This window comes from Theropithecus gelada, chromosome 18 (assembly GCF_003255815.1).
Source record: "Theropithecus gelada isolate Dixy chromosome 18, Tgel_1.0, whole genome shotgun sequence".
NCBI classification, from domain to species: Eukaryota; Metazoa; Chordata; class Mammalia; order Primates; family Cercopithecidae; genus Theropithecus; species Theropithecus gelada.
Window position 1 is genome coordinate 55,621,323 of NC_037686.1, and position 15,235 is coordinate 55,636,557.

Genomic DNA, 15,235 nt, shown 5'->3' on the forward strand with positions numbered 1-15,235 from the left:
TGTTGGCCGCCATACTGGTTTCGAACTCCTGACCTCAGGTGATCCACCCGCCTCGGCCTCCCAGGTGCTGGGATTACAGGTGTGAACCTCTGCACCTGGCCAGGAAACCCATTTTAAATATAAAGATCATATAGTTTCAAAGTAAAAAGATGAAAAAATGTAAATGTTGGTAACACTGATTATAAGAAAAATAGAGTGGCTATATTTGCATTGACAAAGTAGATTTTAGAGAAAACAGTATAATCAGTGATAAAGAAGGTCGTTTTATAATGATGAAGCAATCTATACATCGAGAAGATATAACAATCCTAAATGTTTATGCACCTAAATAGAACTTCAGTATACATAAATCAAAAGCTGATAGAACTGCAAGCAGAAATAGACAGTTCCACAATTATAGCAATACATGTCAATGCCTTTCTCTCAATCTTTAAAAGAATGTGTAGACAAAATTATTAAAAATATGGAAGACTTGACTAGCACTCTTAACTAGCTGGACCTCAGTTTATAGAATAATGCACTCTGCAATAGCAAAATACACATTTTTTTTCAAGTACATATGGAACATTGATATGATTAGGCTTTGTGTCCCCACCCAAATTTCATCTTGAATTGTAATCCCCACAATCCCCACGTGTCAAAGGAGAGACCAGATGGAGATAACTGAATCACAGGGGCAGTTTCCCCCATGCTGTTCTCATGATGGTGAGTGAGTTCTCATGAGACGTGATGGTTTTATAAGGGGCTCATCCCCTCTTCGCTCAGCACTTCTCCTTCCTGCCACCTTGTAAAGAAGGTGCTTTACTTCCCCTTCCACCATGATTGTGAGTTTCCTTAGGCCTCCCCTGCCATGCTGCACTGTTAGTCAATTAAACCCCTTTCCTTAATAAATTACCCAGTCTTGGGCAGTTTTTTATAGCAGAATGGAAACTAATACAAACATTAACCAAGATAGACTGTATTCTACACTATAAAACAAGTATAATAAGTTTATTTTGTTTTAAATTCAGTACTGTAAGACAAGGCAGAAACAAAATATTTTAAAAATCAGTTCCTACAAAGAACATTCTCTGACCACAATCTTGTGGAATTAAACGGGAGACCAAGAAAAGAAAGATAGCTGGAAAATCCTCAAATATGTGTAAATTAAATTACATACTTCCCAAATAGCTATGTGTGAAAGAAGAAATAAAAAGGAAATTAGAAAGTACTATGAACTGATGAAAGGTTAAAACACAATATACCAGAATTTGTGGGATGCAGTTAAGCAGTGTTTAGAAAGAAGAGAATCTCAAAATTAGTAGAAGATGGACCCAGTGCATTGGCTCCCTGTAATCCCAACACTTTGGGAGGCTGAGGTGGGCAGATCACTTGAGTGCAAGAGTTTGAGCCCAGCCAGGGCAACATGGTGAAACACTGTCTTTAAAAAAGAAAAAATATATATTAGTAAAAGAAGCAATAAGCAATAACAGTGAAAAAAATAAATGAAACAGAAAATCAGTGAGCCTGAGGAACATGGTGAAACCCTGTCTCTACAAAAAGTACAAAAGTCAGCTGGGCATAATGGCATGCGCCTGTAGTCCCTGCTATTTGGCAGGCTGGGCTGGGAGAATCACTTGAGCCTGGGAGGCAGAGGTTGCAGTGAGGCGAGATCGCGCCACTATACTCCAGCCTGGGTGATAGAGTGAGACCTTTTTATCAAAAAAAAAAAAAAAAAAAAAAAAAGCAGCAGCAAAGAAAGAAAGGTAAAAAGAAGATCAGCGAATTTAAAACCGTTAAGAAGCTTAATAAAATTGGTAGTTCTCTAACCAGACTGATCAAGAAAAGATAGAAGAATCAAGTTACCAATATCAGGAATGAAAGAGGTGATATCATTACAGATTCTATAGATATTGAAAGAATAATAAGAATATATGTTCTGTTTTTTGAGACAGAGTGTTGCTCTGTCACCGGGCAGGAGTGCAGTGGCGCTGTCTGGGCTCACTGCAACTTCTTCCTCCCACGTTCAAGCAATTCGCCCACCTTCTACTCAAGCCTCCTGAGTAGCTGGGTTTACAGGCGCATGCCACTATGCCCATCTCTACAAAAACAATTTTTTAAAATTAGCCAAGCATGCTGGTATGCACCTGTAGTCCTAGCCACTCAGGAGACTGAGGCAGAAAGATCACATGAGTCTAGGAGTTTGAGGTTACACAGAGCCATGGTTGTGCTCCTGCACAGTGTGGGCTACAGACCAGGACCCTGTTTCTTAAAGCAAAAAATTATCAATTAAACTCATCATAATCATCTTGGTGGCAGAAACAGCCTTTGAGGAATTCCAATATCCCTTTCTGATTTAGGAAAAAAATAACTTGGCAAGTTAGGAATAGAAGGAAACTTCCTCAGTTGGATATAGAGCATCTGTAGAAAATATACAGCTAATAGTGTTTTATTCATTTATTTGGCTTTTTTTTTTTTTTTTTTTTTTTTGAGACGGAGTCTTGCTCTGTCACCCAGGCTGGAGTGCAGTGGTGCAATCTTGGCTCACTGCAAGCTCTGCTTCCCGGGTTTACGCCATTCTCCTGCCTCACCCTCCTGAGTAGCTGGGACTACAGGCGCCTGCCACCACGCCCAGCTAATTTTTTTTTTTTTGTATTTTTAGTGGAGATGTGGTTTCACGGTGTTAGCCAGGATGGTCTCCATCTCCTAACCTCGTGATCCACCCGCCTCAGCCTCCCAAACTGCTGGGATTACAGATGTGACACACTGTGCCCAGATGCTAATAGTGTTTTAAATGGCAAAAATTTGAATGCCTCCCCCTTAAGATGCCTTAAAAAGGAAAGAATGTCTGCTTTCACCACTTCTGTTCAAGGTTGTAGTAGTGAGGTAAGCAAAATAAATTAAAGGCATCTAGATTGCAACTCTGCTTTTTTACAGAGTAAGATTTATACTACCTGGTTTCACTAATAATTTTAAAGATTATGTTAAAGATAATTTTAAATGTAATCCAGCATATAAACAGAACTAAAGACAAAAACCACATGATTATCTCAGTAGATGCAGAAAAGGCCTTTGACAAAATTCAACAGCCCTTCATGCTAAAAACTCTCAATAAATTAGGTATTGATGGGACATATCTCAAAATAATAAGAGCTATTCATCACAAACCCACAGGCAACATCACACTGAATGGGCAAAAACTGGAAGCATTCCCTTTGAAAACTGGCACAAGATAGGGATGTCCTCTCTTACCACTCCTATTCAACATAGTGTTGGAAATTCTGGCCAGGGCAATCAGGCAGGAGAAAGAAATAAAGGGTATATAATTAGGAAAAGAGGAAGTCAAATTGTCCCTGTTTGCAGGTGACATGATTGTATATTTAGAAAACCCCATCGTCTCAGCCCAAAATCTCTTAAGCTGATAAGCAACTTCAGCAAAGTCTCAGGATACAAAATCAATGTGCAAAAATCACAAGCATTCTTATACACCAATAACAGACAAACAGAGAGCTGAATAATGAGTGAATTCCCATTCACAGTTGCTTCAAATGGAATAAAATACCTAGGAATCCAACTTACAAGGGATGTGAAGGACCTCTTCAAGGAGAACTACAAACCACTGCTCAGTGAAATAAAAGAAGACACAAACAAATGGAAGAACATTCCATGCTCATGCATAGTAAGAATCAATATCATGAAAATGGCCATACTGCCCAAGGTAATTTATAGATTCAATGGCATCCTCATCAAGCTGCCAATGACTTTCTTCACAGAATGGGAAAAAAATACTTTAAAGTTCATATGGAACTGAAAAAGAGCCCGCGTTGCCAAGACAATCCTAAGCCAAAAGAACAGAGCTGGAGGCATCACACTACCTGACTTCAAACTATACTACAAGGCTACAGTAACCAAAACAGCATGGTCCTGGTGCCAAAACAGAGATATAGACCAATGGAACAGAACAGAGCCCTCAGAAATGATACCACACATCTACAACCATCTGATCTTCGACAAACCTGACAAAAACAAGAAATGGGGAAAGGATTCCCTATTTAATAAATGGTGCTGGGAAAACTGGCTAGCCATATGTAGAAAGCTGAAGCTGGATCCCTTCCTTACACCGTATGCAAAAATTAATTCAAGATGGATTAGAGACTTAAATGTTAGACCTAAAACCATAAAAACCCTAGAAAAAAACCTAGGCAATACCATTCAGGACATAGGCATGGGCAAGGACTTCATGTCTAAAACACCAAAAGCAATGGCAGCAAAAGCGAAAATTGACAAATGGGATCTAATTGCTTCTGTACAGCAAAAGAAACAATCATCAGAGTGAACAGGCAACCTACAGAATGGGAGAAAATTTTTGCAATCTGCTTATCTGACAAAGGGCTAATATCCAGAACCTATAAAGAACTCAATCAAATTTACGTGGAAAAAAACAAACAATGCCATCAAAAAGTGGGCAAAGGATATGAACAGACACTTCTCAAAAGAAGACATTCATGAAAAAATGCTCATCATCACTCGCCATCAGAGAAATGCGAATCGAAACCATAATGAGATACCATCTCATACCAGTTAGAATGGCAATCATTAAAAAATCAGGAAACAACAGGTACTGGAGAGGATGTGGAGAAATAGGAACACTTTTACACTGTTGGTGGGACTGTAAACTAGTTCAACCATTGTGGAAAACAGTATGGCGATTCCTCAAGGATCTAGAACTAGAAATACCATTTGACCCAGCCATCCCATTACTGGGGATATACCCAAAGGATTGTAAGTCATGATGCTATAAAGACACATGCACACGTATGTTTATTGCGGCACTATTCACAATAGCAAAGACTTGGAATCAACCCAGATGTCCATCACTGACAGACTGGATTAAGAAAATGTGGCACATGTACACTGTGGAATACTGTGTAACCATAAAAAAGGATGAGTTCGTATCCTTTGTAGGGACATGGATGCAGCTGGAAACCATCATTCTCAGCAAACTATCACAAGAACAGAAAACCAAATACCGCATGTTCTCACTCATAGGTAGGAATCAAACAACGAGATCACTTGGACACAGGAAGGGGAGCATCACACACCGGGTCCTATTGTGGGGAGGGGGTAGGGGGGAGGGATAGCATTAGGAGACATACCTAATATAAATGATGAGTTAATGGCTGCAGCACACCAACATGGCACATGTATACATATGTAACAAACCTGCATGTTGTGCACATGTACCCTAGAACTTAAAGTATAATAATAATAATAATAAAAGAAAGTTAAAAAGTAAGTAAGCCAGACTGGGAGAAAATATTTGCAAGTCATATATCTTACAGAAGTCTGGGCAGAGTGACTCAAACGCTTAAATCCCAACATGTGGGAGGCCGAGGTGAAAGCATCATTTGAGTGCAGGAATTCAAGACCAGCATGGGCAACATAGCGAGACCCTGTCTCTACAAAAAATAGAAAAAAATTATCTGGGCATGGTGGCAGGCACTTGTAGTCCCAGCTATTCAGGAGGCTGAGGAGGGAGGATCATTTGATCCCAGGAGGAGGTTGAGACTGTAGCGAGCTATGTTTGTGCCACTGCACTCCAGCCTGGGCAACAGCAAGACTGTGTCTCAAAAAAAAAAAAAAAAAAAAAAAAAGGTATATCTGACAGAGGATTTATGTTAGGAATATCTAAAGAACACAACCCAATTAAAATTGAACAATAGATTTGAATAGTCACTTTGGCAAAGAAGATATGCGGATCAGAAACTTGTGAGAAGATGATTAGTCATTAGGGGAATGCAACTTAAAACAATAGGGAGATACCACTACATATGCACTAGAATGGCTAAAAGCGTTGACTGGGGGCTCATGCCTGTAATCCCAGCACTTTGGGAGGCTGAGGCGGGTGGACCACCTGAGGTCGGCAGTTCTAGACCAGCCTGGCCAACATGGTGAAACCCTGTCTCTACTAAAAATACAAAAATTAGCCAGGCGTGGTGGTGGGTGCCTGTAATCCCAACTACTCGGGAGGCTGAGGCAGGAGAATTGCTTGAACCTGAGGGGTGGATGTTGCAGTGAGCCGAGATTATGGCATTGCACTCCAGCTGGGCAACAAGAGTGAAACTCCGTCCCAATAAAAAAAAAAAAAAAAGTTGACAGGGATGTGGAGCTTATGGAACCCTCTGCACTGCTGCTGGGGGTGTAAAATGGTACATTCAAGCCATTCCAGTCCTAGGTATTTACCCGAGAGGAATCAGAACATTTGTCTATACCATGACTTGTACACCAGTGTTCTCCATCAAAATAATAATAATAATAATAATAATAAAGACTGTAAACAATTCAAATGTCCATTAGCAGATCAATTGTTAAATTGTGGTATATTCATACAATGTAATACTAGTCAGCAACAAGAAATAATGAACTCTTGCCAACATGGAAGAAAGTGACAGAAACCAGATCATAGTTGCCTGAGTGTGGGAGAAACTGTAGCGGTGTAGGGAGAGAGAGAAATCACAGTGGGACATGAGGAAACGGCAATGATCAATATACTCATTTTCTGGTGACGGTTTCATGTGTGTAGATACGTCATATCTTATTTTATACTTTATGTAGTTTACTGTATGTCTTTTATACGTTAATAAATCTGTAAAAAAAAAGTGAAGATTTTTAAAGGGTGGACGTTTCTATCATAGAAAGCATTTTGCAAAAACCATTCATGACACTAGAAAAGTACTTCACAAAACAATGACTTTTTGGCTCTGAAAAAAATGACACGGTCTTACTCTGAAAATAAATGTTTAAACCATTCAGGATGTAAAACAATCACAACAAAGGCACACAAAGTATGTTGCTTCAGTTTTCTTAAAGTTTTCCTTGTAATGGACCACCCCCAACCCCCATTTTTTTTAACAGTGGTCAAATAAGCCAATATGTACTTTCTCTTTTTTTTTTTTTTTGAGACAGACTTTCACTCTGTCACCTGGGCTGGAGTGCAGTGGCACAACCTCAGCTCACTGCAACCTCTGCCTGCTGCGTTCAAGTGATTCTCCTGCCTCAGCCTCCAGACTAGCTGGGTCTACAGGTGCCCGCCACCGTGCCTGGATAATTTTTATATTTTTAGTAGAGACAGGGTTTTGCCATCTTGGCCAGGCTGGTCTCGAACTCCTGACCTCAAGTGATCTACCCACGCCAGCCTCCCAAAGTGCTGAGATTACAGGCATGAGCCACTGTGTCCAGCCCAATGTGTACTTTCCAAAATAATGTTTTACTTTTTGGTTAAGATGTTAGTTTTGGCTTTCTGATGTAAAACTGTAAATACTTTAAAAACCAGTGTATGTATATAGATATATTAATATCTATATATAAATATATACTATATATTTATATAATATATACTTATATATTTATTTATTTATATATTTTATATAATATATATTTATTCATATAATATATATATATTTTTTAAAGACAAGGTCTTACTCCATCTCCCAGGCTCTGGAGTGCAGTAGTACAATCATAGCGCACTGCACCCTTGACCTCCTGGGCGCAAGCAGTCCTCACACCTCTACTTCCTGATTAGCTGGGACTACAGGTGCCTGCCACCACTCCCAGCTAACTTTTTTATGGAGACGGGGTTTCACTATGTTGCTTAGGCTGGTCTTGAACTTCTGGGCTCAAGCAGTCTTCCCACCTTGGCCTTTTAAAGTGCTGAGATTACAGGCATAAACCATTGCACCCAGCCCAGATACATTTTTAATTATAGTGATTACAGTAGACCTATCACTATAATACTCAGTGAGCTTTTTTTATTGGAAAAAATGTCTGTCAAGGTAAATATTATCTGTCTAAATAGTTTGCTACGTGGGCTAGGCCTCCTGAGATAGGTAAACTATGTGAAGGAAGAGATAAGAAAGATCAAAGACAAAGTAATAAGCCAATTAAAGTAGAAATAATTTTGTAAGAATAAATTTGGCTATAGGAGAAGTTAATTTTAACCCACCCCTTCCTCATGTTTGGAATGTGATTTAAGGAAATGGGAATAGGCTCTTGTTATTGAGTGATTTCACCATCCTTTATTCTCGTGGGTATGGTCAAATAAATCTGCTACAGTTATCTGCCAAATCTGATGTCTGTGCATATTAAAGTTTTTTTTTTTTTTTTTTTCCTGGAGGTCCATTGCTTTCATCGTATTTTTAAGGTAGTTTTATATGACATGAAAAGGTTGAACTAGCTTACTTACGGAGATGACAATTAAAATCCTGAATTCATGAATGTGAGGAATACATTTGTTAGAAAATAAGCTGACCTTGGGGAATGACTTATTTTATTATTTTAGATTTATGGTCACAAAATATAACCATCTATTTGTGGTTACTGAAATGTAGGTCTCAGGCCTTGGCTACCAATATTTCAAATCTAGAGCTGTGGTAGTAGACAGAAATCTAAGTGATACTAATATATATGGTCCTTGGACTACATTTTTAGATATTTTGCTTTATATGGTTTTTGGACTACGTTTTTAGAGATTTTGCTTTAAGCAATTTGACGCAGAGAACATTTTCTTGATACCTCTAGCATCTAGCATAGTGGATTATAAGACATTTCATGCTCTTTTTTTGCCCCCTCTTTAAAAAACAATTTTACTATGTGAAATAAGAACTGTCATTTTGGTGTGGGAGAGGAGCCTTGAGTATGTAATCAAGATCCAGAGGCTGTCCAGGCGCGGTGGTTCACACCTATAATCCCAGCACTTTGGGAGGCTGAGGTGGGTGGATCACAAGGTCAGGAGTTTGAGACCAGCCTGGCCAATATGGGGAAACCCTGTCTCTATTAAAAATACAAAAATTAGCCAGGCATGGTGGCATTTGTTTGTAGTCTGAGGTGCTTGGAGGCTGAGGCAGAAGAATCAATTGAACCTGGGAGGCGGAGGTTGCAGTGAGCCGAGATCATGCCACTGCACTCCAGCCTGGGCGACAGAGTGAGACTCTGTCTAAAAAAAAAAATAAATAAAATAAAATAAAATAAAATAATCCAGAGACCCTAGTTTGATTCTTTAGCACTGTGCTGTAATTTTCTACAAGTGGGCCCAACTAGTGGGCCATGCCTGGTTTTTAAATAGACTAGTATAGATCACCTTACCTACCATGTGCCAAGTGCGTAAGTAAAAGAGGAAGTATATGAATATGTTTTCAAATCACTCTCTGTTGTCGTGTTTCTGTCTCAGCTTGAAATGTTTGCTTTTGCTGTCTGTTTTTCCTCCTGGATCATGTAAAAATGCCTTAAGCCTGTAGGGAATTAGAGTAACATTTCTAAAGTGAAAGTTACAACTGACCCAGCTTTAAACTGGCAGACATGAATTACTTTGGTATTGTCAGTGTTTATTAGAGCATAGGGCAACTGGAATTCCTCTGAGTTGAGGAATTTGAATATTGGCAGGAAGAGCAAAAATAATTCCTTATGTCATAGAACAAGGAAGTCTGATAAAAAGGAGGGTGCACCTGGGTGATTGTCTAGGTATATATTACCTCATTCATCTCCATATTCCTCAGGACCCACTTAGTACACAGCCGCGTCCTAAGGATGTGTCTGATCTGGGACACCCAGGGAGACGACAGACAATAGGGATATTGAAATTCATTCAGAGCAAGACCAGAGGGATTTGATTCAGACTGGGATGTTCAGGGTTTTCCAAGGACAGGCTGATCTGACTCTTGGGCTCCAGGACAATTCAGAACTCTTGGGAATTTTTCTGACTAGGGAATAAAGAGCCAGAATCTACTGATGTATCCATACTCTTGTGTTAAAGATCCCTTCTGGCCTTTGTCCAGTCTGTCTGGTGATTTGCTCTAGGGCTTTCTGTAGGATATATATGGAGTTGGAGAATTGAAGGGCCAGCCCTTATGTACCCCTATTCTCTTTTTTTCCAGTCTCTGGTTCTTCAAAGAACTGCATAAATGTTACAGGTTAACAAGTATTCTTGAAGCCACTCTCTGATGGACTGAATAAAATGCCTACTTCTTTGCATTTATTTTGTGTGTGTGTGTGTGTGTGTGTGTGTGTGTGTGTGTGTGTGTAGATCAGATCAGATCCCTTTTTAGCATTCGTTTATTATGTCAAGGAAATTGGATTTTGGAAACCCAGTAACCTATTGTCCATTGTTTTTAGTCCTTCATTTGCTTTTCATTTTTATTATTCTTTGTCTTTTCTTCTTTCTCCTTCCCCACAGGAAGAGAGTCTGTCATATAGTAAGGAGCTCTTAGATTGGAAACCCAGGCATCTTCCTCTCTAGGTATAAATGAGCTTGTGCAGAATGGGACATATGAATCACTGTGTCTCATCCATCATTGGCAGCCCTTGGCTTGTCACATCTCACATCTGTTTTGAATAGTCTTCTGGGCTCCCTACTCATTTGTGGGAAAACTAACATGTGGTAGACAAACAATACAGTACCTTTCCAGTGAGAGCTCTAACAGTGTAGCTGTTTGCTGGGCATCTGGTTCAAGTAGCTGAATCACTGTTATACTTCATCCTGGCCCAGCCAGCCTCAGCAAAATTTTGTGGTGTGAAGTATTTATTTTATAAAACATTTTGATCTACTGGGAGAAAGAAGAAGTGAAATTCAAACCTGTGGCTTATTTCCTAACATCTGTGCCCAAAGTATGTATTGGGAAGGTTCAGATACTCTTTGGAGTTTCTTGTTATTTATTTTTAGAGCTGTTGTTCTTCCTGTTCCCTGTCTAATAAGTATTAGACATGTATCAAAACGACTTGCTATTTATGCTGATTTTTAATATTAATAAGAATGTAATTTATCTTGAACCTATTTCTTTTGCTAGCCCTTGGCAACTAGTCCAACTTCTAAATAAATATGTTATTCCTGACTGGAGTCCTACTATAGTACATGTATCTCTTATTAACTTATCTCTGGGAAGAGGCTTTGGTACTCTTTGAAATTATCTATTCAGTATCTAGAAATGCGGAAATACTTTTCTGGTTGCTTATATGACTCTGTCACTATGTTTGTGTCAATCACAGTAGTTCTCCCATTAAGTTGATAGGACTTGCCTGACTAATTCTGCCAAATTCATTTCCATTTGGGAAGTAAAGACTCTTTAGACCTTTCTCAGATCTCTTTCTGCCTTTCAGCCTCATTTCTTATTTCTCTGTTTCTGTGCTCCTTACCATGAGTCATAAGTATTATAGGACCCATTCTTCATGGATTGCTGGGATAGTGCTTCTAATAGGAAATAATAGTGTTTTTTAAGAAAAATATTTCCTTTCTAATGTTTTCTTTACAGTAAATACACATTGAATATCTGTAGAAGGAAAAATATCCGCAGCTAATTTTATTAAACTGATTAGTTTTATTAAATGTAAGATGTTGGATGTTATTCTCCTATCTCAGGCTGTAATACTTTCTTCTTAGTGTATTTAAATAACTCTATCCATTCATAAATATCGTGAAGTCTTTTCAAACGTAAAATTAAATTGTGAAAGATATGCAAGAAAATAAAACTCCAACCCGGGTGCAGTGGCTCATGCCTGTAATCCCAGCACTTTGGGAGGCTGAGGCGGGCAGATCTCCTGAGGTCAGGAGTTCGAGATCAGCCTGACCAACATGGTAAAACCCCATCTCTACTAAAAATACAAAAAAAATTAGCCATGCATGGTGGCCGGCACCTGTAGACCAACTACATAGGAGGCTGTGACAGGAGAATTGCTTGAACCTAGGAGGTGGAGGTTGCAGTGAGTTGAGATCGCACCACTGCACTCAAGCCTGGGCGACAGAGCGAGACTCCGTCTCAAATAAAAAAGAAAAGAAAAGTCCAGTTAAAACAGAGAGTTAAAATGGTGTTTTCCTAGGATTTTATGGAAAAGACTTTTCACTTAATATTAAGTGTACATGTGGAGATGTAGTTCTTAACATAATTCCATTATGACAGTTGTCATCTCAATTATAAATTAGATTGAATTTATAATTTTCCCTTGAATTATTCCCTTGTTGTCCAGTTCTTATATCTGGTATGCAGATGAGTAGGAAAAGCTTCCATTTTAAAAGAATAACATGTTTGCTTGTGTTTATTTCAGGAAAACCTCACAGCACGGGTAGCTCTGAACGGATTCAGCTCTCAGGAATGTATAATGTCCGTAAAGGCAAAATGCAGTTGCCAGTGAACCGATGGACAAGACGCCAAGTCATCCTGTGTGGGACCTGCCTGATAGTATCATCTGTGAAAGACAGCTTGACCGGAAAGATGCATGTTCTGCCACTGATTGGTGGAAAAGTAAGTTAGTTAGTTAGTTAGTTTGTTTATTTATTTATTTTTTGAGTCGGAGTCTTGCTCTGTTGCCCAGGCTCAAGTGTAATGGCATGGTCTCAGCTCACTGCAACCTCTGCCTCCTGAGTTCAAGCCATACTCCTGCCTCAGCCAGGATTACAGGCATGCACCACCACACCTGGCTAATTTTTGTATTTTCAGTAGAGACGGGGTTTCACCATGTTGGCCAGGCTGGTCTTGAACTCCTGACCTCAAGTGATCTGCCCGCCTCGGTCTCCCAAAGTGCTGGGATTACAGGTGTGAGCCACCGTGCCAGGCCGAAAATTAAGTTTAAAACAAGCAAAATACTAACAGGTTTCCCAGCATCAGTGAGGACCTTACTTTAAGCCATTTCTGTGATGTGGGGTAGATGATTTTTGACTCATCTGAGGTCTTATTCAGTTCATGTTGTGGATGTTGTCAGTTGGTGGAACTGTGGAGAAAAAACAGTGCCATTGGCTCATATGAGGCCTTGATGATCATTGCTTCATGAGTTATGTGCATTGTACCTACTGGACAGAAAATAGGTAGAATTTCATTGTCATGTTTCAGAGTTTAGATGACAAATTGATTACTTACGAGTTGGTGTCTTAAGCGTACATTTTCTAGTAGAGTCTACTGATCCTTAAATTTGTGAATTTAGAAACATTGACACATGCTGAAGGTTTGAGTCTATAGTGCTTAAGTATTTGACCTCATTTTCCCCTATCTGTGTTTAGTGACCAGTGGGGTTAGCATTTTTAGTTTATTAAGTGCCTAGTTATAAATTTTGAATCTTAAATGTTTCTCATTTTGGAGAAAATGTGATGCAACTGATATATTTTTGACATTATTGGTTTCTTTGCTTTGGGTATGTTAACTATTTTATTGCTATTATTTATAAAATAGAACCAGATTGCTTGAGAAAATGTTATATTCTTTTCTTTGTCAGAGTTATTAATAAAGTCCCAAGCATTGGTAAGGGTAGCATCACCATAGTTATATGTCATATTTCTTGAGTTTTAAGTAATATAATATGTTAATAAATGGAAATTAGGATTTGGATGAGAAAATGGGTCATTGAACGTTGGGGGCACATTAAACAAATACTTTCTTTTTCTTTTTTTCTTTTTTTATTTTATTTTTTTGAGATGAAGTCTTGCTCTGTTTCCCAGGCTGGAGTGTGGTGGCGCGATCCCAGATCACTGCAACCTCTGCCTCCCGGGTTCAGGTGATTCTCCTGCCTCAGCCTCCCAAGTAGCTGGGACTACAGGCGCATGACCCCACATCCAGCTGATTTTCTGTATTTTTAGTAGAGACGGGGTTTCACCGGGTTAGCCAGGATGGTCTTGATTTCCTGACCTCGTGATTCACCCGCTTTGGCCTCCCAAAGTGCCAAGATTACAGGTGTGAGCCACTGTTCCTGGCCTAAGTACACCATTTGTTAATTGGCAAATGTCTAAATGTCTGATCTGTTTCAAGGGTTATAAGTGAAGGAAGTAAGACCAGATGTGTGTGGTAATAAATGGTTTTGTTGTTCACTGCTGTGTAGCAAGCACATTCTTGTAGTCTTTCCTTATGAATAAATAGCCTATGTTAGTTTTTTCCTCTCTATTCTAGTTTTAAGAAGGCTAATACTTGATCATTTTCAAAAATAGGTTTTGGTCAGGCTGTGCAAGGTGCATTTAGATCGATTTTAGTCGTTCATTTTGAATCCACTGCTGCTTAACTTTTGTCGGAGCATTGAAAAGTTAGTGACTGATATGCTAAGATTTTGCCCTATGGATAGATGGATTACTGAAAAAATAATCATCTGTATTACCACCATAGGTTATTAAAAATGCATATTTAATGTTTGATGCTTTGTTAGGTCAACAGTCTCTCTCTTTTCTATGATGCTGGGTGTTTGCATAGGCACATCTAATATAACTATTTATTCAGTATCCTCTTTGGGGAAGGCACTGTGCCTGGCACCCCAGAAATACTAACATAGCTAAGTAACCCCCCGCCTTTGAATAGCTTATAATTTTGTATCAGAAGATGAAGCAGGCGCAATGATATCTGTTGTAAGAAAGGTGCAGAAAAGTACTGTGGGGGATTAATGGAAGGAGAGATTACATTTTGTCAGGTAAGAAGGAATTTTGTAATGGAAGAGGTAGCAATTATGATGGAATTTGAAGGATGAAAAGTCTTTTGACATGTGAAGGAGATGGTCAGAAAGATTTTTATGCTCATGGAGGCAGAGACAGGAAAGCACATGGAATGTTCAGATAAGGTCAGCAGATCCGGTTATAATTAGCATTTTCATTCAGTACTAGAGACTTGTCCCATTTCCCAGGCCTATTATTGGATGGACTTCTACCATTGAGTGAATTGAAAGTTAATAGCTTCCTATTTTCACAAGCAAAACTTGTAAAACCTGTTTTACACTATGCCTTTAAAAATAATTGACTACATTGAAAAACTGAGTCTTTAATATCTGTTGACTGAGTTAGGGAAAAATAATTGATTTCTTGCAGTTTGAGCTTTCATTACTTTTTGTCTTTTTTTTTTTTTAATCCTGTTCTGTTGTCAGAGAAAAACTGAGAGTATAAATGAAAGGAGTTTTATTTTTTTCTTTTTAATTTAGATATAGAAGAGCTATAGATTTAGAAATAAGGAGTGAGATAGATTGGTCATAACCTAGTTATAATTGCTATGGTTTCATAGCACTTGAGCATGGTCATTACTTTACATATATGGCTTTGTTGTTAAATAAAACTCTCAAAATTTGATTATTGAAAGAGTATTTAATAGATACATTTAGATTATGTGGTTTTAATGTTATATTTAACTTGTCCTATAGAATTTAACATAGATTTTTAAATAATGTATTACTATTATTATTATTATTTTTTTTTTTTTTTTTTGTTTTCTCCCTCTGTTCCCTCTGTCGCCCAGGCTGGAGCGAAGTGGCA

General features: G+C 38.6%; 1 protein-coding gene across 1 annotated transcript in view; it reads left to right on the forward strand.

The window, feature by feature from the left end:
- The window catches only part of PHLPP1 (PH domain and leucine rich repeat protein phosphatase 1), a 269,089-nt gene that overhangs the window by 104,181 nt on the left and 149,673 nt on the right, over positions 1-15,235 (forward strand). Inside the window, exon 2 of the mRNA XM_025365542.1 lies at positions 12,070-12,266. Within this exon, the coding sequence (XP_025221327.1) occupies positions 12,070-12,266 (197 nt within the window). The remainder of the gene's footprint in view (positions 1-12,069; positions 12,267-15,235) is intronic.